At 54.7% G+C, this 22874-nt stretch overlaps 3 protein-coding genes across 6 annotated transcripts; 2 read left to right on the plus strand and 1 right to left on the minus strand.

The window, feature by feature from the left end:
- Nucleotides 1-6335: 6335 nt before the first annotated feature.
- On the plus strand, nt 6336-11893 carry MFRP (membrane frizzled-related protein). 2 transcript variants are annotated; one of them, XM_027563482.1, is made up of 13 exons: nt 6336-6613; nt 6736-6838; nt 6956-7069; nt 7189-7350; nt 7489-7702; nt 8139-8269; nt 8388-8513; nt 8735-8811; nt 9183-9331; nt 9800-9972; nt 10101-10223; nt 10994-11121; nt 11211-11446. In XM_027563482.1, the coding sequence occupies exons 1-13, from the start codon at nt 6560-6562 to the stop codon at nt 11433-11435; spliced, it is 1779 nt and encodes a 592-aa protein (XP_027419283.1). In that variant the 5' UTR covers nt 6336-6559; the 3' UTR covers nt 11436-11446. The 2 variants fall into 2 exon arrangements, with proteins under 2 accessions (XP_027419283.1, XP_027419284.1); XM_027563483.1 differs by having other exon boundaries at nt 6337-6613; nt 9842-9972; nt 11211-11893.
- C1QTNF5 (C1q and TNF related 5) lies at nt 11506-14096 on the plus strand. Of its 3 annotated transcripts, none has more exons than XM_027563486.1 (3): nt 11506-12009; nt 12605-12861; nt 13205-14096. In XM_027563486.1, the coding sequence occupies exons 2-3, from the start codon at nt 12648-12650 to the stop codon at nt 13720-13722; spliced, it is 732 nt and encodes a 243-aa protein (XP_027419287.1). In that variant the 5' UTR covers nt 11506-12009; nt 12605-12647; the 3' UTR covers nt 13723-14096. The 3 variants fall into 3 exon arrangements, with proteins under 3 accessions (XP_027419287.1, XP_027419285.1, XP_027419286.1); XM_027563484.1 differs by having other exon boundaries at nt 11507-12324; XM_027563485.1 differs by lacking the exon at nt 11506-12009 and having other exon boundaries at nt 12361-12861.
- A 1834-nt stretch (nt 14097-15930) lies between these two features.
- Nucleotides 15931-18747, minus strand: RNF26 (ring finger protein 26). Its single transcript, XM_027563487.1, has one exon. The coding sequence runs from the start codon at nt 18158-18160 to the stop codon at nt 16859-16861; it is 1302 nt and encodes a 433-aa protein (XP_027419288.1). The 5' UTR covers nt 18161-18747; the 3' UTR covers nt 15931-16858.
- Nucleotides 18748-22874: the final 4127 nt, after the last annotated feature.

Here is a 22874-nt window from a genome sequence, read left to right on the forward strand (position 1 = left end):
GTGGGATTTTTCCCAGTAACAACTGCCACCCATGATCCAGACCCTGAGAGATCAAGGCCTCCCTCCCCCTCCGTCTCTGAGACAGTGGCACCTGCTGTCACACCTCCTGGGCCAAGACAGCAGGTATGTCTGGGCATTTCCTGAGTAGGATCGAAAACAACAGTGACTCAAGGCAGAGATTTCTCCCAAACATGCGCTGGCAGGGGCCTGACCTAGGAAAGATAATTTCCCCCAAACCACAAGTGAGCAGGATGACCTTCCAAATGGAAACACCAGGCTTGAGCAAAGTGGATGGCTGAGCCCCTAATCCACGTAAGGTGCTCTACCTCTTCTGTGACCAATTTTTCACGAGAGGTAGAAGTCACCTGTGTGTTTTGTTGTCTTCTACTGGGGAACAGACAGACTATATATAGGTAAGGGCCCCCTCGAGGACGGGGGCTCAGCCCATCCATGCTCCCAGCCCTTCCTTCTGTACTTAACCTGTGGTGCTTTCTCATCCCCCTGGCAACAGGTCCTAGTGCTGCACAGGTCCCCAAACAGCCTATCGCCGTGTTTCCTCACCTGTCAGCTTTGCCTCCTAGCAACTGGGATTGCGGTCCCCATTCTTTGCTGGCATCCCAGCAGGCCTCTCCCTAGAGGAGAAGCTCCCCTTGCTCCTGCTCTTGTGTGACCTTGAACAAGAACCTCCCTCTTTCTGGGCCTTGGTGTCTTATCTTTGAATTAAGGAGACTGGACTGCTACTAGAGCTTCTTAAAGGTCTCAACTCAAATGTTCTCACTCTAAGTCATTTTTTCCCTAAATGCAAGTCCTACCTCTGGTTCCCTGATTCCATTTCCTCGAGTCTATCTGTTTTAAAGGAGCCTGCTCAGAAAATGTGTCCTGCTTTCCGCTGGGGTCACCTTGTCCATGTTCTCATCTTGCCAGGGAGGACATGAGCTCTAGAGACACCTCAAGTCCACCAGCTTGTCGGTGGCAGGGACAGGACACAACTCGGGGATCTTGACTCCCCACCAGCTTTCTTTCCATCTGAGTGCTCTTCCTTTTGGTCAAATAATTGACAGCATTTTTCAGGGCTTTCTGCAGCAAACTGCCCAACCCTGTGTTCAGCTGAGCGGAACAGTAACCTGGGAACTCACTCACTTTACACATTCATACGTGCTAAGTCGCTTCAGTCGTGTCCAACTCTTTGTGACCCTGTGGACTGTAGTCTACCAGGCCCTTCTGTCCATGGGATTCTTACACGTTCATACAGCCAAGAGCAAACCAGCACGATCTGTTGCATACCTGGGCCCACGCACCGCTCTAGAGGCACAAATGAGCACCCGGGCAGGAGATGGGGCAGCAGAGAGAACAGCATTCATAGTCCAAGCAAAGTATTTCATTTCTCTGGGCTTGTTTCCACCTCTGTAATCTGTGCACAACAAGAGCTACTCAGAATTGTGACTGTGAGAGTCTGGCACATAGTAGGTACTCAATGGATGTCCATTTCCCCCGCCTCACCTCCATTTCCAGGACTGTGCCATCAACACTCCACTAAGATTCTCATAGCGAGTGATCCTTAGCAAATGCCGAGTTCCCCTGGCCTCTCAGAGTGTTTCTGACTTTTCAGGAATGCAATAAGTATAGTACAGCATTGCCCAAACCACACAGTTAGTGACGCAGAGCACTGTCTGGGCATTCCAAAGCCAAGGGCTGAGCTCTTCTGATTTCCTGGTACTTGGTGTGACCTTCCTCTTGGAGACTGCAGAGGGTGGGCTGGGATAGAGCTGCAGTCGTCCTGGCTCCTAGAGACTAAAGATCCAGGAACCAAAGGGGTGGGAGTCAAGGGTACAGGTGGCAGTGAATAACGAGAGGAGAGAGTATTTGACAGACTTAGTGAAGGAGAATTAAGTCCAAATGCATGCCTAGAATGCTGGCCCTGGAAGCGAGCAAAAGGAAAGTGTTCAGATCAGAGGACAAGCCTGGACAAAGACAGGGTGGGTACAGTGTGTGCCAGGGACCAGAGAGAGGCCAACCTGGCGGGAGTTGAGGTCTGGGGCCAGAGGCCCAGTAGGAGGGAGAGCTAGTGAGCCAGAACGTAGAAGGTGACAGCTAACTTCAGCTAGCCTTGCCCTTCCTGGTTATGGAGGGGCCACAGAGAGCCAGGCAGGCCAAGCTTTTGCAGGAACCAAAGCAAAAGCCCAGTGGAGCTTCCGGGAGTCTGGAAATCGCCTGAGCAAGAAAAGGGGTCACTTCCCTTAGCTTGTTAGTTTTATCCACAGTGGCTGGCAGGAAAGTCCATGCAGTTGCCCCTGCAGGGGCAAGAAAAGGGAGGGCTGGAGACACAAAGTCCTTGCAGGCAGCGAGGAGGCGGGCACACCCCTGAGAAGGAAGAGGCAAGAAGGCCAAGGCCTGGGGCCTGCAAAGGAGAAAAGGAAGCCCAAGAGGTAGCCAAGAATGCAGCAAGAACCTGCGACTCGATGGCTGCCAGCAGAAAACCTCCCAGGGGCCTCAGGGCCCAGGCCTCCTCCTCACACCTGGGCTGCAGCAAAGGCTGCCTACGGGGTCCTTGCCTACAGGCCCTCTCACCCCCGCTATTCTACACGGTTTGCAGAAAAAACTTGGAAGGAAAGAAAAAAAAAAGGAAAGGAAGAAAAGGAACAAAAGCTAAAAAATCAGAATCCATTAGACCCAGCTCTGAAACCCAGCACTGCTCCTTGCCAGCTGTGCGACTCTGGCGCCTCAGTGACATCTGGAAAATGGGAACAAAAACACCTCCCTGACCTTGCCTCCCAGGGCTGTTATGAGGATCAAGTTCTGTTTCTCTCGTTGTCCGTTTAGCCGAGCTCTCGTCCCGCCCTGCCCTGGTGCCTCACGCAGCTTACCTCCCCTCCTATGAATACTTTCAGGAAGCAGCCAACTGCAAAGGATGTCGTGGAGGATGGCCGAGGGCAAGGGCAAAGCCAGAGAGAAGCTTCCAGCCCTGCCTGCCTCCCCCTTGCCTCCTTTCTACCACTTCCCCACAAACAGGGGCTGTTCTGAGACCCAGTTCTGACCAAGCCACTCCCTGCTTAAAAGGGGTTACAACCCAGGCTCCTGAGGCCCACAGTGTTAAGCAGCCCCTCTTTTCTGGAATCCCTACCCAACCCCCAAGTTTTACCTACTAAAATCTTTTTCAATTCTCTCACTTTTTTTTAATTAAAAAGAAGTTTTATTTGGCTATGCCAGGTCCTAGTTGCAGCATCTGGGATCTAGTTCCCTGACCTGGAATAGAACCCAGGCCCCCTGCATAGGGAACAGAGTCTTATCCACTGAACCACCAGGGAAGTCCCTCAACTCTCTAACTTTAGACCAAATGTCCACCTCTTCCAAGAAGTCTCCCTGCCTGTTATAGCTATCAATATTTACCATGTTAAAATTTGAAAGGAATCCAAATACTTATTAATTTTTAAATAAAATTTTAAAATAACAGTAAATCTTTTATATGCTAACATAAGTAACATTTTCTTTCTTTTCTTTCTTTTTTTGGCTGCACCACACAGTTTGTGGAATCTTAGTTCTGTGACCAGGGATTAAACCACCTGATCGAACCAGTGACCCCCTGCAGTGGAAGCACAGAGTCCTAACTTCTGGGCTGCCAGGGAATTCCCTTAAATTTTTTTTTTTTTTTAGCCATGTTTGGATTCTGTATTTATTTATTTTTTAATCTCTGTTTTATTTATTTTTTAATTTTTTTACTTTACAATATTGTAGTGGTTTTGCCATACATTGACATGAATCCGCCATGGGTGTACATGTGTTCCCCATCCTGAACCCCCTCCCACCACCCTGCCCATCCCATCCCTCTGGGTCATCCCAGTGCACCAGCCCCGAGCACCCTGTATCATGGATTGAACCTGGATGGCGATTCGTTTCACATATGATATTATACATGTTTCAATGCCATTTTCCCAAATCATCCCACCCTCGCCCTCTCCCACAGAGTCCAAAAGACTGTTCAATACATCTGTGTTTCTCTTGCTGTCTCTCACACAGAGTTATTGTTACCATCTTTCTAAATTCCATATATATGCATTAGTATACTGTATTGGTGTTTTTCTTTCTGGCTTACTTCACTCTGTATAATAGGCTCCAGTTTCATCCACCTGATTAGAACTGATTCAAATGGACTCTTTTTAATGGCTGAGTAATAAAACTACATTTTCCAAAACAAAAAGAACTGAGGAAGAAGGATAATATTTACATTTTTGCAAATCTCATTAACACCTGGCTGGATTCTCACCTGCTTCACTTCAGGCAGCCTCATGAAACCATGCTGTGTGCTCAGGAATGAAAGGGAGAAGGACAAACAATGCCTGTGTTATTTATGGACAATACTTTTGACCTTTTAAACCCCCTACAAACAGTCCAGCCTTAGGACCCAGGAAAGCTTTCTCCCCTAGACAAAAGTGCCCCAGGGCCCTCCGCGGGTGAATGGAGAGGAGCAGGGAACTTCCCTGGTGGCCCAGAGGCTAAGATTCTGAGCTCCCAGTGCAGGGGTCCAGGTTGGATCCCTGGTCAGGGAATGAGATCCCACATGCCTCAGCTAAAGAGACTGCATGTGTCAACGAAGATCAAAGATTTAGGGCAACTAAGACCTGGCGCAGCCAAATAAATATTTTTTTAAAAATAAAAGGAGAGACACAAACTTAAGAAAACAAACTTACGTTTGCCAGGGGGAGTTTGGGATGGACTGAGGCACACTGCTATATATAAAATGGGTAACCTATGAGGACCTAGTGCATAGCCCAGGGAATTCTGCTCAATGTTCTGAGCCAGCCTGCATGGGAGAGGGGTTGGGAGGAGAGTGTGTATGTGTGTATGAGTCCCTTTGCTGTTCACTGGGAACTATCACACTGTTAATTGGCTATATACTCCAATACAAAAATGTTTTTGGTGTTTAAAAAAATTAAAATTAAAAATAAATAAAAAGAAAGAGAGAGGAGCTGGATGTGTGCGTGTGAGGAAAGCTGCCTCAGGGTCACAGACGCAGCCTCCCTGCTTCTCTCCCTGCTGGGCTCCTCACTTAGCTCCCCTCTGTCACCAGCCTGCCTGGGGCCAGTGCAGAGGCACAGAGGTGTCTGAGAAAATGTGCGTTTTGGATTTTCCCAGTCCTGGGTTCAACTCCTGTCTCGGTATCTCACCAGCTGTGTGACCTTGAGGAAGTTACTGAACCTCCCGGGAGCCGGAGCTGTAGGCCATCATTTGTTAAAGGATTATGCGGACTCACAGTGATGCAAGGAGAGAAATTGCACTCAGAACCTCTCACCCAGGGCTAGTATGTAACAGATTCTACAAACAGTAGAAAAAAAATACACTGCTTCCCCACCTCCTGCCCTGCCCATCTCAGCCCGAGCATGGCCGAGTCAAAACAGATGACAATCCCTTTCCAGTCTCCCTGCGGACAGCTGAGCCAGGCGGGGATTTTCCAGGAGAACTTCGCTCCTGGAGAGAGAGGCACGGAGTGATGTAGTTTGCAGAGGGCAGATTTTCTATCCTGCAACAGCAGATGGCACCACCCACCAGAATTCACAGCCCTACTGAAGGGCCTGCCCTGACCCTGCCCAAGGCCTCAGGCACCTTCTCCTCCTCTGTCCTTTCTCCTGCAGCCTGAAGCGGCCCAGGAAGAAGCAGCCAACCCCTCAAGTTCACAAGCAGCCCCTACACACCATGTCCCACCCACACCATGTTCTTGTCCCTGGGCACCCAGGTGCTTTAGTGGGACTTTCAAAGACCCAGCTTGGGTAATGCCTCAGTCACCCAGATGCCAAGGAGCAATTGTCGTTTAGTCGCTAAACTGTTGTCTGACTCTCTGCGACCCCATGGACTGTAGCCCACCAGGCTCCTCTGTCCATGGTATTTCCCAGGCAAGAATACTGGAGTGGGTTACCATTTCCTTCACCAGGGGATCTTCCCCACCCAGGGACTGAACTCCCGTCTCTTGCATTGGCAGACAGATTCTTTATGCCTGAGCCACCTCAGAAGCCTGGAAGGAGCAGAAGGCCGCTGTTTTTGTCCAGGGCCCTCGGGACTCACGGGCTTTGAAGCTGCCAAGTCCTCACACCTGGCTTTGAAGGCTCCTTCATGCTTGCAAGATGCCCCACTGCCCCTCTTCCCTCCCAGCACTCACTCAACACCTCAGTGAGATTAAGAAAGGGGGTGACCAGCTCCCCGCCACAGCCCACACAGAGCACCCAGCTTCCTGTGCAGGATGTCCTCAGCCATGGCCTGTGCCTTTAAGGACCACTGCTGTGTGCCAGGGTCTCGACTTCAGCACCCTCAGCTGAGTTGGATTAAGCGACCATTCCATGCCTTTGCGAATTCCTTCTGGCTGTTGATCCTTCCCCCACACAGAGACAGAATAGCCAGCAGCCTGAGCCAGTCTGCCTAGGGCAGCAGGACAGCTGGTCTAGCCCAACTGCCCTCGGCTTCAGGGAGCAGAGGCCGCCCCTTGAGAGGGGGACTGGGGCAGGAAGTGGGCTCTTTGGGGTCTTGCGCTGCTGTCGCAGGGACTCCAGAAAGCCATGCAGAGCCTAGAGCCATGAAGGACTGCTCAGATATCGTCCTCTGTGTGGAGACGACAGAGCTGAGCAAGGTAAGGGCCACCAGGGCCGCTCCCACAAGCCCCAGACGCCTGCCTAGGGCCGCCGTGCCCCGTGAGCACACCTGCCAGGCAGCACTGCCACAGGCCTTCAGCCCTCAGATCTCTCCCTTCAGACTGAGTTCTGCAATCCTGCTTTCGAGCCTGAATCAGGGCCACCTTGCCCCTTCCCCGCCCTCCGGGAGGACGCCGACTGCAGCGCCCGAGCTCCCTGGCATGGTAACCATCTCAGGGGGTGACCCGGGGGTAGGACAAGAAAGGCCTGGCAGCTCAGGGTGGTAGGTGAGGGACGCCCTAGGGAGAGGGCTCTCAAAACTCCGCCCTGCGTGTCCGCAGGTCGGCATCCCCGACGGCTGCAGCCAGACTGCCGCTTCTCCTGGCTGTGTGTCCTCCTGCTGGCCGGCCTGCTGCTCCTGCTGCTCGGGCTGCTGGTGGCCATCATCCTGGCCCGTAAGTCCCCAGAGCCTGCAGGAAGAAGGGCTTTAGGATGAGACTCCATGAGCTCTTCTGCCCATGCCCCCAAGGGATCCAGAGCCTCTGAGCCCCCTCCCCCATCCTGTCACCTCCAGAATTGCAGGCTACAACCTCACCGGGGGCCACCTACCATCCACTGCCTTCCCGAGGCCTCGCCACCACTGGCACTACCCCTGCCACCTCCACCACCACCTCCCAGGCAACTGGGACCCCTAAAGGGCAACCGGAGGCAGGAGTGAGCCTCGCACCCCAGTCCGGTGAGTACTCAGGGCTGATCTTCCTGGAGAAGGGCCCAAGATGGCAGGAGAGGGGTATGCAGGAAGAGGCACCTTGAGGAAAAAAAAACAAAACTCTCTCTTCTTTTGACCTCTGAACGCTCACTTCCATCTCTGCAGCCTGTGGGGGCCTCCTTCCCGGCCCAAGGGGCTTCTTCAGCAGTCCCAACTACCCAGACCCTTACCCACCCAACGCCCACTGCGTGTGGCATATCCAGGTGGCCACAGACCACACAATACAGCTCAAGATCGAAACTCTCAGCACAGAGAGTGTGGCCTCTTGTCTTTTCGATCGCTTGGAAATCTCTCCCGAGCCTGAAGGCCCCCTCCTCAGGTAGGTTCCTCTGTTCCCAGAGATCCCAACCCCCACTCTCTCCACCCTGTACTGAATGACTGTCTGGAGGGCAGAACCAGGGAGGTGCAGAGGGAAACTCTTGACTGGGAGGAAGAAATGGAGAGACTTGGCCTCTGCGCCCAGCTCTGCCACCATCTTACTATATGACCTTGGGAAGGTCACTTCCCCTCTCTGACCTTGGCTTCCAAATCTGGAAGCTGGAGCTCCCACATGTCTTTCCCATGAATCAATGGTTCAAGGATGGACAAGCAGGTGCCAGGGAGGTCACAGCTCTGCTGGAAAGGAACAGAACCTTTTTTGACACATCGTCCCCAGGATGGGGCTTCAGGAAAGAGGACCACAGAGCCCAGGCAGGCTCCACTCCCGCTGGCCCTGAGCTCTGAGCCCCTCTCATCCCCAATCTGGTTTCTTGCAGAGTATGTGGGAGGGTGCCTCCCCCCACACTCAATACCAATGCCAGCCGCCTCCGGGTGGCCTTCGTCTCTGACAGCAGTGTGGAAGGATCTGGCTTCCATGCCTGGTACCAGGCTGTGGCCCCTGGACACGGTGAGTGTTCTCCCACCAAATGCCCGGCTACCCGTCAACTGGCCAACTCCAGCCGCTCCCAGCCCTAAAAAAGGGGTAGAGACTCTAGAGGGTTCTGAATCCAGATGCCTACCCCCAGGGAGCTGTGCCCACGAGGAGTTCCCCTGTGACCAGTTCGTCTGCTTGCTGCGTGACTCGGTGTGTGACGGTTTTGCCAACTGTGCTGATGGCAGTGACGAGATCAACTGCAGTGCCAAGTTTTCAGGTACAGGTCCGATCAGCCTTGGGGCAGGTACCGTATGATCCAGGTGCAGGCTGGACCCCACCCTGGCCTGGCCCAGCTCCAAACCTGCCTGGTCATCCTTCTGACCCAGAACTTGTTTCCCATGGGCACAGACAAGATTCTTCGCCACTGTCACTGCCAGGCCTACTGGCGAAAGGCACAGATCCAGTAAACTCATGAGCCTCCGCCCCTCCTCTCTACAGGGTGTGGGGGGAACCTGACTGGGCTTGAGGGCACTTTCTCTGCTCCCAGCTACCTGCAGCAGTACCCTCACCAACAGGTAAGCCAGCTAGTGCTCCATGGGGAGGGCAGTGGGGCACATGTGGGCACACCTGAGCAGCGGGGTTAGTGCAATTGAGGACGGCATGGCAGATACTCCTTGTACCTGGAAAGACCAGAGATCAAGCAAACAGGAAGGGGACATTATTAAGTGCTTACTAGGTACCCAGCTCCTGTGCTGGGTAAGCTTATCTCTGAGACCAGACAAGTTAAAGGCCCTTCCACCAACGATGTTGAGAGTGGTGTAGGCCAAGCCCGCCCACTCCCTACCCAACTTGCAACCAGGGAAAGCCCGTCTGGAGCTCAGCCTGGGGACCCCGATTGGAACAGGAGAAGGAACCCATAAATTACCCCACCTGTGCCCTCCCCCAGCTTTGTACCTGGCATATCTCAGTGCCTGCTGGACATGGCATCGAACTGCTCTTCCACAACTTCAGCCTGGAAGCTCAGGACGAGTGCAAGTCTGACTACGTGGAGGTGTACGAGGCCCACAGCTCTGGAGCCCTCAGCCTCCTGGACAGGTACAGGGCAGAGCCACAGGAGGAGCCAAGGATACACCCCTGTCTCCACAGCCTGACGTCAAGGCTGCCCACAAATTACCACACCCGTTCAGTAGCCTCATTGTCCTCTCTTGCACCAAGCTGGAGGTCTCCTCACTGTCACACTTTTTAAAAAGAGGCTTGTCCTTCCGCACCTTTGTGCCTGTCCCTCTTGCCTCGACTCCTTTCGTTGCCTCCTCCAGGAAGCCCTCCCCAGGCCTCTCCCACTCCCAGTTCTCCTGGGTCCATTTCCACTTCCCCCAGAACCCTCACTGATTTTCCCCAGGTGGAAGTGGCTCAAGTTCAAGCAGTGTGTCTAGTACTTTGTCTACTGAACACGTGTGTCTTCCTCCCATGAGTCAATGACTATGCCTCCCATCCCCTCCGGCATCGTCCAGAACACCTGGGTCTCCCCCGGGCCTGTAAGAGGCCTCATGCATACTCGCCCAGCCAGGGGGGCCCGATGCCAGGATTGCTGCCTGCTGTGGACAGGTTCTGTGGAGCAGAGCCGCCCCCACGTCTCCTCTCCTCGCGCCACCAGCTGGCAGTGCTCTTTAGGACAGACCATGGCTTCAGCGCTGGGGGCTTCTCAGCCACCTACCGGGCCCTCAACGCCACAGAGAGTAGGTGGCCCTGGGCGCTTGGGTGTGGGCAGTAGGGGTGCCTCCAGAAGAATGGGGAAGGGTTCTAGACGCTGGTTCGGGCACAGTGAAGGTCATGGGGATTCAGACATGTCCCCCCGTGCCTGCAGGCCCCTGTAGGCCCGGAGAGTTGTCCTGCCAGGATGGAGGGTGTAAGAGTCCACAATGGATGTGCAGCACATGGCGAGACTGCGCCGATGACAACTGCAGCAGCCCCTTGTTCCCACCCCCAGGTGAGGAGCCTGCCCTGCACTGCGGGCAGGGCTGGCAGGCATGGGAAGGCTGGGTGCCCGTCCAGAGAAACCCACGGGCACACCTCTTAACAGTTACCCCTATCCTTCCTGATGGGGGCTGGGGGCCCCCTGTTCAGACTCTGGACCACTTTACCAAATCCTGAAGGGATTCTCCCCTAGCCATGGCAACAGCATTTAGAGTTACCCCCAAGGCAAATGGGAATCTGGGAGCCGATGGTTCGGGCTTCAAGAACCAGTCTGGCCTTTGCCACACAGAGACAGGCTCTCTCCAGGGCCCACCTCACAAATGTGGGTGAGCCCAGGGGAATTCCTTCCAGATGGCTAGTGGTTCTGCCAATGTTGGTGACCCTTGCTCCCTGAGATCACTGAAGTGCCTTCATGATGCCCAGGGCTGGCGAAAGATGCTTGGAGTAGGCTCCCGAGAACAGGACCCCTCGACATGTATATAAGGCATCTTATATTATGTTAACATCTTATGTTAACTCCTTTGATTCTCACAACAATGGCAACCCACTCCAGGATCTTGCCTGGAGAATTCCATGGACATAGGAGGCTGGTGGGCTACAGTCCATGGGGTCGCAGAGTCGGACATGACTGAGTAACTGACACTTTCACTTTCTTTCTGTATTATCTCCTTTGGTTCTCACAACAAGCCCCATCTGACCCATAAAGGGTGATTAGGTGACTTGTCCCCAGTCACACAGCTAGTGAGTGCTCCCCAGGGTGACCCTCCCCTCCCCTCCCCGCAGAGCTGGCCTGTGAGCCTGTCCAGGTGGAGATGTGCATCGGTCTGAGCTACAACACCACGGCCTTCCCTAACATCTGGGTGGGCATGACCACCCAGGAAGAGGTGGTGGAGGTCCTCAGAGGTTACAAGGTGCTCCAAGCAGAGATAAGGAGGAGCCCCCAGGAAGGGAGGGAACCTGGGGAGCCAGGTGCCTGAGGGATCCTCTCTTCCTTCCACAGAGCCTGACAAGCCTGCCCTGCTACCAGAATTTCCGGAGGCTCCTTTGCGGGCTGCTGGTGCCCCACTGCACCCCACTAGGCAGTGTCCTTCCCCCTTGCCGCTCTGTCTGCCAGGAGGCAGAGCGCCAGTGCCAGTCTGGCCTGGCGCTACTGGGCACCCCCTGGCCCTTCAACTGCAACAGGCTGCCTGAGGCAGCTGGCCTGGAGGCTTGTGCCCAGCCCTGACCCTGAGGCGGGGCCCTTGCCCTCTGCTACACACCCTCCTTTGCCCATCAGGGTAGGCAGGCAGGGAAGCAAGGCAAGGGGCCCAACATGGAACTTTGCCCATCCCCCTCACTTCGGGGTCCTCCCAGGGAGGGGAAGAGGAGTCCTCAGTGGGACTAGTGGGTTCCTCCCACCCTCCCAGATCCTCCCCCATCCCTTTACTTTCCCCAGCTGCTTCAAACAGCTGGCCTGACTTCACGCTGTACCACTGACAATCTGGACCCCTTCCCACCCAAGTCTCTGACCTTGACTTCCTGTCTTCTGCCTTCCCCATCTCCCATCTGGTTTTTCAGGCTCTCTATCACCCCGCCTTCTGACATTTTCATTTATTCAACAGAAAATGTCATCTAGAATCTAGTCATGTGGCAGGGTCTGTTCTGAGCCCTGGTCATCCAGTTGTCTACTGCTCTAGAACCCTCCACCCTCAGTTCTCAGCTTCTATTTCTTCTGGATTTATCCTTGGATTCTGTCGCGGCATCATCTCTGCTTCCAGCTCCTTGGAGCTATGGATGCCCTGAGCGTCTGTCTCTCACAGGTCTGCCTCTCTGTGCCCGCCTCAAACCTCTCCCTCCTTTCTCCCCGAAACTTTGGCCGGCCGCCGCGCGACACCACGAGTTATTTCCCTGCTACTTCCCGGCCCGGGCTCTTGGCCCCCGAGCAACTGGTTTCCTCTTGGAGTCTGGGAGGAGCACAGCAGAGCCGGCAAGGAACGAACCAGGACCAGGGAGACACCGGGGGCGGGGGGAGCCTGGCTGGAGAGAAGCGCAGGGAAGACAGCGCTGGGGTCACCTGGAGGGTCTGAATTAGCCAGAGCCCCGAAGAGCCAGCAGCCCCGGGCGCCGGGAGGGGCGTGAGTGGGGCGGGGAGATGGGGCTGGGGGAGGGGACTGTGGGAAAGACTGGGCGCCGGCCGGGGCCGGAGGAGGAGGGAGGTCCGGTCTGTCCTTCCCTCGGCGCGGGGCTTTAGAGGTTCCCAGGTCTAGGGACCCCTCTTCTTCTTCCCCACGCGGCCACTCAGCCTCGCTCAGGGACACGGCAGTGGGGTGGGGACCGAGCCGGCCGCGCCGGGAGTGGGGACCGAGACAGGTCCCAGGATTCTTGGTCCCGACTCCTGTCCTGCCCGGCCCACAGACGACCAGAGGCCCGCGGCGTCCGGGCCCCGCGTGCCAGCGCCATGAGGCCGCTCCTCGCCCTGCTGCTCCTGGGCCTGGCGACCGGCTCGGCCCCTCTGGACGACAACAAGATCCCCAGCCTGTGCCCGGGGCACCCGGGCCTTCCCGGCACGCCGGGCCACCACGGCAGCCAGGGCCTGCCGGGCCGCGACGGCCGCGACGGCCGCGATGGCGCGCCCGGGGCTCCGGGAGAGAAAGGCGAGGGCGGGAGGCCGGGTAAGCGGCGCCTCGGCGGCAATCGGTGGGGACGTCCCAGTGAGCGCGGCCCGGCTCTTGCCCGCGGGGTCCCGAGCTAGGGGTTCACGCCAGGGGGCGCCGCTCCCGTCCCCGCCCGACCCCGTCAGATCGGGGAGCCCGCAGAGGAGTGACTCAGCGGCGGGAGCCGGAACCCCTGGGACCCTCAGATCCGCCCCGAGCCCTGCAGGAAGCGGGGATGGGGGTCCTGGGGCGCAGGGCGGCCGCAGCCGGGAAGGGGCGGCTGGGAGGCTGAGGGAGGGTGCGGGAGGACCCCGGCGGGCTCACCCTAACCGCTCTGCTTCCCTCCCCTTCCCACCCTCAGGCCTCCCGGGGCCGCGTGGGGAGCCCGGGCCGCGAGGAGAGGCGGGACCCATGGGGGCAACCGGGCCGGCGGGCGAGTGCTCGGTGCCTCCGCGCTCCGCCTTCAGCGCTAAGCGCTCTGAGAGCCGGGTGCCCCCGCCGTCGGACGCGCCCCTACCCTTCGACCGCGTGCTGGTGAACGAGCAGGGACACTACGACGCCGTCACCGGCAAGTTCACCTGCCAGGTGCCCGGGGTCTACTACTTCGCCGTCCACGCCACCGTCTACCGGGCTAGCCTGCAGTTTGATCTGGTCAAGAATGGCGAGTCTATCGCCTCTTTCTTTCAGTTCTTCGGGGGGTGGCCCAAGCCAGCCTCGCTCTCCGGGGGCGCCATGGTGAGGCTGGAGCCTGAAGACCAGGTGTGGGTACAGGTGGGCGTGGGGGATTATATTGGCATCTACGCCAGCATCAAGACAGACAGCACCTTCTCTGGATTTCTAGTGTATTCTGACTGGCACAACTCCCCTGTCTTCGCTTGATGCCCACTGCAAAGTGAGCTCATGCTGTCTCACTCCTAGGGGAGGAGGAGGTGACACCGACGGCCCCATCACCCGGGAGGGCTGGCCCCCCTGGAATGTCCTGAATGACTGCAGAGGTGGGGTGGGGGCCTCTCCGTTCTGCTGCCGGCAGGGAATGGGGATCAAGGCTGAGATGAGGGCTGGCAGCATGGGGCAGTGGCTGGATTTCTGCCCTAGATCAAAGGAGTTCGGTAGTTCCCCCCAGTTGCTCTGGCCCGGGACCCCAAGGTGCAGTGCTCGTTTTCTGGTCCCCTGTCTCTCTGGGTCTTCCCTCATCCCTCCTGCTCCTGGGCCCTTTTTCTCAGAGATCATTCAATAAATCTAATAAAACCCTCCTACTGGCTTCAGTCTCTCTTTACTGGTGGAGATACTTTGATTCTGAGAATGGGGAGACAAGGGAGCAGGGTGGAGGGAGAGGGTGTTCAGGCAGAAGGGAGGGCTCTTAGGCTAGATGGAGCTATGGACCAGGAGATACAGAAAACAGGCCCAGGTGATGAAGAGGCCCAGTCCACGGAGCTGCCCCCCAAGCGGTGTAGTTTGTGAACAGGAGCGCCCTGCTAGGGATGGTGTCCTGGTGGGGGACTCCGGCCTCCCAAGAAGGCACACCTTTTTTCTAACTCGAAGATGTCATAAGAACTGGCTGGAGCTTCAAGACACACGTCCCTGCCCTGACCAACAAAAAGGAACTTGGGATTTTCACCCATGGCTGCTCTGGCTATGTGCCTGTTTCCTGGATGACTGGAACACTATTTCTCTGTCCCTAATGCCAGGGAAGTGAAGTGTCCCTGGCTGTCTAGAGATGTCATTTTGGAGATTGCCACAAGGGGGCGCCCTAGTTCCAGAATGCAGCAGTGACCCTAGATAGCTTGAGCTCCTGGCTACTAGGGCGATTAGGTCGAGGAAGAGTTTTGAGGTCTCCCAGTAGGATTCCAAATGGGGGTGGGGGATAATGGGGTTATTTGCTCCCAGCTCAGGAAGTTTATCTTCTCTCATAAAATGTTTATCCTCACATTAAACAGAGACTGGAAGTAACTAAGCCTCCCTTTGGTCATCTCCCCCTCCAGGGTTGGGGGAAGAGGGGCAGAAAAGCCCTTCCTCAGGCCTCTCCACTCCAAGGTGGATGTGGGGAATGCTCCCTCACTGTGCTAGGCCGGGCCACTAAGTCTGAGGCTAGCCGCAGAGCCCCTTCAAGTCTCCCTGCCTTGTCCCGCCCCTAACCCAAGGACTAACAAAGCTGGGCTTGCCAGGCCCACATCAGCTCAGGCTCTCAACACAAAAGTGGAGGGGCCTCTCCTCAGCGTTTCCTCCTGACCTACCCCTTTCCCCCCTCCCCTCCTTCCAGAAGGCTGTCCCTGGCATTACGCTCCTACATTTAACATACAATTATGGGGTAGTGTCCCGCCCCCCCCCCCCCCACCCCTTTGCAGGTCATGTGAGGATTGATATAACCAATGGGGACTGGGCCCATTAAATGAGCTAGAGGCAGGCCTCCCAGCTCTCCAAGAAGAGGCCCCGCAGCTATGCTCCAGCCCATCATAGCGCCACTCTCTGCCAAGAGACACAAAGACAAGCACCAACTCCTTCAGGGATCTCAGGATAGATCGGACTCCAGGCAGCAGGAACCCCAAGTTCTCTCCTGGAAAGAGTGGCACTAGAGGAAAAACTTGCTCAATGGGTAAGTTCACATTCCTCTTTCCGAGGGCTCAATTCTGGCAAAATGGAAAAGATAGGGCTATGCTTAGTCGCTCAATCGTGTCCGACTCTTTGAGACCCCATGGACTGTAGCCCGCCAGGCTCCTCTGTCCATGGGGATTCAGGACAGAATACTGGAGTGGGTTGCCATGCCCTTCTCCGGGGGATCTCCCCAACCCAGGGATCAAACCCTACAGGTCTCTCACACTGCAGGCAGATTCTTTATTGACTGAGCCACCAGGGAAGCCTGGAAAAGATAGGGATAGCTTTCCAAAAGCCATGCATAAGAGAGGGCACAAATTGGAGAAGGTAAAAGCAAATCTAGCCACACAGGGCACGGGCTCTCCCCAGGGCACCCTGTCTCAGCTCTCCCCCTGCCAGTTCCCCCATCAACTACACTTGGGACTGAAAGACCCTGCTGCAGCATCCATTAGCATAACCAACCGTTCACCCGTGCGAAGATGCACGCAGAGGCCATCAGAGCTGTAACACAACTTTATTCATTGAATCCTGGGCCAGACAGACCCCTCAGGGAGCTGCATGCCCCTCAGCCCCGGCTTCTTCTGTATTTGGACTCTAGTGAAATGTGCACAGTCTGCCCTCCCCACTGGCAGGGAGAGATGGACAGAAGGGGAATGCCATTTTTTTCTCTGTGATGTGGGGAGTGAAAGGAAGAGGAACAGAAATCTGGTTATCCCTCCTGAGGTTCCCAGTGATGCCGGGTATCAGAGGGTACATGGTCCCAAAGCCAGGTGCAAACATACACATATACACACACACCTGGGGGGTAATTCTTGATCCCAGCTGTTGGGTCAGGTAAGGAGGGAGCCTTGTAAGATCACAACAGGTAGAAGCAGCTCAAAGGGCACCTGAGAGATACTACCCCCAAAGCCTGCCAGAGCATAGCAGCTCCAGCTGAAAGCAAATGTTCAAGATATTTCTAAGGCCCTTGAATTGCCAAAATACCCAAATGACATTGATGTGCATGGCTGAAGAAGCTGGGAAGGAAGTGGGGAGGGTGCAGGGAGAGAACCTACAAATCCGCAACAGAAAAACCAGAAGCGAAGCAGGGGGAGTCCCCACCGCTGACATCAGGGTGGGCCCTGGCTGGAGGGGAGTCCACAGTGAACAGTCTCCAGGGCCTTGCAGAATGACACCCTCACCACCCTCGGCATCACAGGACACACAGGGTAAGGAAAAGCTGTTACCCTGCCCCTACCCAAGTCACAGTCTTCCAGGGTTTCCCATTTCAAAGTCCTGGAGATGCAGCTTAGAGACTCAGCACGATGACTGTCGGGGCAGCAGGGGATGCAGGCCGGGACCCAGAGATCAGGTGTGAACGCTGTCTGAGCGCAGGTGGCTGCGTGGAGCATGGAGGGGTGGGCAGGAGGGAGGGAGGAAACCTTCAGAGGTAGACATTGAGGGTCTGCAGGATGCCCCGACGGCACAGTGGGCAGTTGCGGTGGTAGACGGGGTGGCGCATCAGGATCTCAGTGCAGGCCTGGCACAGGCACAGGTGCCGACAAGGCAGAAGCAGCACTGTCTTGCTCTGGTCCTGGCAGATGACACACTTCTTCCGCTCCTCCTGCTCCTTCAGCAATTTCCACGGGTCCTGCCCAGCTACAGACTCCTCCTCGTTGAGCCTCTCCCGGCCCCGGGCAGCCGTTACTCTGGCCATCCTGACCTCCTCTTCTTCTGCCTCCGATCGGGGCCCAGCTTCAGGAAGAGCATCCTGTCGCCATGTCCTGGCTGAGGGCAGCCTCCTAGGGCCACCCTGCGGGGCTCCAGGGGCCCCTCCCCGGTTTGGCCAGCTCGCCAGCTGCAGGCTACGGCTCCAGACTCGGCGCCAGGCCTCCAAGCCCAGAACTAGCCGAGAGAGCCTCACAACATCCTCTCTGAGCCGGTGGTAGGATGGCCGGGCATGGAGCTGACTGAGCGCCCGGGTGGCCAGCCTCAGGGTGAGGTCTGGGTGCAACAGAGTCACTGTCACTGCCAGCACGCAAGCCAGCAGCACCAGGCCAGTGAGATTGACAAGCACAAAGCTGCCCAGGAGGCGGGCAGCTGAGGCCAAGAGCTCCAGCACTAGCTGGCAGGGGGTCCAGAGAAGAATGGACATGGCCACAGCACTGCTGGAAATGTGGGCTAGGAAGGCAGCCACTACATCTGTCATCCTCCACAGTGGTCCCATCACTGCATCCCACAGGGCCAGCACAAGGGAGAAGAAGTTCTGAGTGCCAATGAGGCAGATGTTGACCAGGCTATTGATCACGTAGGCCACCAGGCTCATGGTGATGGCACAGACGTCACAGATTTGACGCAGCAAAGCATGGCCATTGGAGACCATATTGAGGACACCTCGGTGGAGGATCTCCCGGCTCCTAAGCGCCCCATGGGAGGCCAGGTGCCCCAGGAGCTTTAGACTCTCCAGGCCAGAAGAGCAGCTGTACAGTACCGTAGACAAGGCCTGCAAGCCCCCACAGGTGAAGCGGACCATAGCTTCAATCAAGGCCAGCAGTGAAAGTAAGACTCCACGGCCCAAGTGCAGAAGACTAGTCAGTACCGTGTGTGGCAGGTTGTAGATGAAGGCCAGGAGCCAGGCCAAGGAAGCCAGGAGGGAGGACACCAGCAGGAAGTTGAGGTCCAACACCAAGGTCAGCACATCCAGCAACAGGCCCACCCCATTCACTACCAAGTACACAGCCTCCATGATAGGGCTATGGGGTTGGTCCCAGAGAAGTCTGGCTCCCGGCTGAGGGGGGTGCCAGGGTTGTCAATATTTGGGGGGAAGGGGGCTCAGGGATTAATCTGGAAGGGAAGTGAACCGTCTCTCCAATCAGAGAGAAACTGAGGAAAAACTGGGTTAGAAGAAGTGGAGTCTCGGGAGGGAAAGGGGGCCAGGTGCTGGTCCAGGACTGCCGGTTTTGAAGGCGGTCTGTTTGGAAAGAAAGAAGCCAAACATCTCTAAAGTCGAAGTGATCCCGGGCTGGAGGAAAAATCTCAGCTTTGGAGGCCTGCTGGTGGCGTACCACGGCCGGGCAATGGGTCAGATCGAGAGAACACCGGGAACGGAAGGGATCGGGCCAGGCCGGGGCCGGGTGGGGGCGGCGCAGGCTGGGCGCAGGCTCGCGGTCCAGCTACGCAGGTGCCCCTGTCCCCTCCCGGCCCCCGTTCTCTGGGCTCGCGGCGCTTTGCGCCTGAGGGAGCAAGAGGGAAGGGAACGAGCCTCAGCAAACCCCAGGCGCGGCCTCTACTCCGCTGGGCGCCGCCATCTTGTGCGAGAAAGGGTAGGGCAAGAGGCATGTCAAGGAGGGAGGGGCGACGAACTCTGGCCAATCGGTGAGAACCAACCACAGGAAACATCGAGCGTTCATTGGCCCGTTTGAACGGTGCCCAAACACATTCAGTGCTTTACAGAGGTGGGGCGGAAACAGATTGAAATCCCCGCCCCCTTGAGGCGGGGATTGGTCAATTGAAGAGCATAGGCGAATTGCCCCAGCCCCGCCCCCTAAAGGAGCAGGACTTTGTGTGTGTTCCGTGGCTCAGTCGTGTCAGACTGCGACGCCACGGACTGTGGTCTGCCAAATTTCTCTGTCCATGGGATTTCCTAAGCAAGAATGCTGGGGTGGGTTGCCATTTCTTACTCCAAGGGATCTTCTAGAACCAGGGATCGAACCCGCCTCTCTTGAGTCTCCTGCATTGGCAGGTGGATTCTAAAGGAACAGGACTTTAGACTGTGGGAAATAGATGGGGAAACAGTGGAAACAGTGTCAGATTTTATTTTGGGGGGCCCCAAAATCACTGCAGATGGTGATTGCAGCCATGAAATTAAAAGACGCTTACTCCTTGGAAGAAAAGTTATGACCAACCTAGATAGCATATTCAAAAGCAGAGACATTACTTTGCCAACAAAGGCCCGTCTAGTCAAGGCTATGGTTTTTCCAGGAGTCATGTATGGATGTGAGAGTTGGACTGTGAAGAAAGCTGAGTGCCGAAGAATTGATGCCTTTGAACTGTGGTGTTGGAGAAGACTCTTGAGAGTCCCTTGGACTGCAAGGAGATCCAACCAGTCCATTCTGAAGGAGATCAGCCCTGGGATTTCTGTGGAAGGAATGATGCTAAAGCTGAAACTCCAGTACTTTGGCCACCTTGAGCGAAGAGTTGACTCATTGGAAAAGACTCTGATGCTGGGAGGGATTGGGGGCAGGAGGAGAAGGGGACGGCAGAGGATGAGATGGCTGGATGGCATCACTGACTCGATGGACGTGAGTCTGAGTGAACTCCGGGAGTTTGTGATGGACAGGGAGGCCTGGCGTGCTGCGATTCATGGGATCGCAAAGAGTTGGACACGACTGAGCGACTGAACTGAACTGAACTGACCACGGGCGCTATTCTTTCTCTTCCCCTCCAGCCTTGATTTTTTTTTTAAGTACGGATTGGTGGTCAGTGTTCTGAACCAGGCTTTAGGATTGCACCACCTCCACAGCCAGACTCAGTCACTTGTCCTCCTCCACTCATCCGTTTACTCCGACGTGTATTGAGCTGCTACACATGCCCTGGGGATGCAAAAACTGTTTAAGACCTGCCTGCTCACACGCAGTTTAAGGGGAAACAGATTGTGATGGGGGATTCCCAAGCTGCTATTTCCAAACTGTTTCCTCAAGCTCTGTCACGTTTTCTCAGCATCCTCAGGAGATTACCTCATTGTCAGTAAGAAAAAGAGGTCACAGGCCGGAAATAGCTCACACTCCTAGCCCAGGCCCTATTCATTTGTTTACTTAAACACTCTCGTTAGATATCTGCCTGGGCAGCCTTAGTAGTGGCCTCAAAAATTTATCCCTTTTAAAAATATTCAAATAATATTCAAAATATCTAAGATCCTATCCCAAATATATTGAGAGCCTGGTGTTCTCTACTAAAGCCAAGGATACTTGGGGGTCTGAGCCTTCCCCTGGCCTCTATTGCTTTAATTTCCTGCTTGCATTTGTCCACTGAAAACAATGCACAACAAGAAAGTTGTGAGTTAAGTTTTACTTAGAGTAAAACGAGGACTATAGGCCAGCAGACAGTCTCTCAGATAGTTCTGAGGGACTGCTCAGAAGACGTAAGAGGGGAGGTGAATATATATTTGTAATTTTGGTAGGTAATTGGGCAGACGTGCAATCTTTTCACACATGTTTTTACAGAAGGCTGCTGCTGGTCACAGGAAGTTTGCTGCTAGTCCTGAGAAGCAGATGTCTCCATTAATGATTGTAGTGCTTTTTTAGATATAAGAAGGTACAAGAATTTGGGTTCATAAAATCTCCTGAAAATAACTATCTGAAGGCCTGTTCTGCCTGTTTTTCCCAGAGCACAGAGTGCCTCATTCCTGCTCTTGGTTCTGAATTCCCTTCAGGGTATGTCAAAGTTCAGTGACTGGTGGCTAGTGACAGTTTTTAGTTGGCACATTAAACTCTTTACCTCCACTCTGGCCTGGACTTCTTCTTAAACTGTCTCCATCACCCCACCCTGGACACTGCCTGAATCCTTTCTTTCCCAAAGCACCACTGATTGAAGGCTGAAATATTCTGCACACCTTTCTGAGACATGTGGCTCCCAGTACAGGTTAGAACATAGTGCAATCTCTACAACTCCCCTGGTTTTTCTCTAGCTTCTCTCTCACATCTGTCAGGCCCCAACTTCATGTTTTCTCTGAGACATGTTTTCCCTTTGTCTTCCTCTTCCTTTTGAGATTTCCCCTCTTTCTCGAGCCACCAGACTCCAACTTTCCATTGTTATTATTTATTTGTTTATTTCTACTGCACTGGATCGTCATTTCTACATGCAGGCTCTCTCGAGTTGCAGTGCTCGGGCTTCTCATTGGGGTAGCTTCTCTTGTTGCCCAGTATGGGCTCTAGGGCATGTGGGCTTCAGTAGTTGTGGAGCCCGGGCTTAGGAATTGCAGCTCGCGGGGTTAGTTGCCCCTTGTCATGTGGATCTTCTGGGACCAGGGATCAAACCCATGTCCCCTACATTGGTAGGCAGATTCTTAACCACTGGACCCCCAGGGAAGTCCTCCATTGTTGTTTGATATACAGAATAGTCTGTTTCTACCCCCAATTCCCTCTAAACTTTAGCCACAAAATGCTCATTTCTCTATGCAAAGGAGATAATATAAAGATTTGTTTAACCTTCTGCCCATATCACAGTCTGTTGTGGTTATTGTTGCTGGTGTTTTGTTTTGTTTTTCATTTTCCCCTAATCTGAAATCTTAGCGAAAATGCCCATCTCCTCTTCAAGATACTTGATCCCACCACCCATAACCTGTCCTCTTCAAAGACTTTACTTGTCCAATGAATACTATTGTGTTTTTAATCTATCTTCCTGAAGCACTTGACACCAGTGACCACTTCCTCCACCCTTGGCCTCTGGACCTTACCCTCTCCTGTCTTCTTTCTGTGCTCACCATGCCCCCTCCCCTCTCTCCCAATGATTCCCAAATCTATGTCTTCAGCCTGAATTTGTCTTTCAAAGTTCAGGTTCCAGCTGCTTCCTCAACAGCTGCTGGATAGCCTACTGGTACTTCAAACTCAATGTGTCCAAAATCAAACTCAGCAAATTTGCTGTGCCTACACTGTGGGTAGTTAACCAGCCAGCTTTCTGCACCGAGAAAGACCTTGAAGTTGGCAGGATCCTCTAAGACAGTATGTCCATCAGCCTGGGACCAAGGCCTCACCTTTGTGATCTGAGATATCCTTAAACAAGACACAGCCTTTGACTCTGCTGGCATTCCAGCAGCGGACAGCCAGAGGTTACCTGTGGTCAACATTCTATGGGTAAATTACTGTGGGTGAATTACTGCAAAATGCTCTCTATTCCTATGCTAGAAATATAAAGTACCGTGTGACCACAGTACAAATGAAGTGCTGGGATGACACCCCCCTCCCCACCACTGCTTGGGGAAACAAAGGCACTTCTTGGTTCTGAGAGGTTGTAAACACTCCCTTTGAGGTGATCGTTGTGGTCTGGACTTAAGCACTATCTCTACTGACTTGATAATATTTCTTTCTCTTCCAGGACTGTGTTTCAGATAACAGCTGGTTCAAACCCACTGTTGCCAAAGCAGGGGTCATCTCTATTTGAAAATATTTTTTAATGTTTATTTTTACTTATTGATTTGGCTGCTCTGGGCCTTAGTAGCAGCATGTGGGAACGAACTAGTTCCCTGACCAGGGATCAAACCCAGGGCCCCTGTATTGGGAGAATGGAGCCTTAGCCACTGGACCACCAGGGAAATCCCCATCTTCTATTTGGAGGCTGGAAGACTCGAGAGTCTTGGTCAAAAGAGCCAACACCAGGCTTCCCTGGTAGTCCAGTGATAATCTGCCTGCCAGTGCAAGAGACATGGGTTCAATCCTTGATCCAGGAAGATCCTACATGCCACG

This window comes from Bos indicus x Bos taurus, chromosome 15 (assembly GCF_003369695.1).
Source record: "Bos indicus x Bos taurus breed Angus x Brahman F1 hybrid chromosome 15, Bos_hybrid_MaternalHap_v2.0, whole genome shotgun sequence".
Taxonomy (NCBI): domain Eukaryota; kingdom Metazoa; phylum Chordata; class Mammalia; order Artiodactyla; family Bovidae; genus Bos; species Bos indicus x Bos taurus.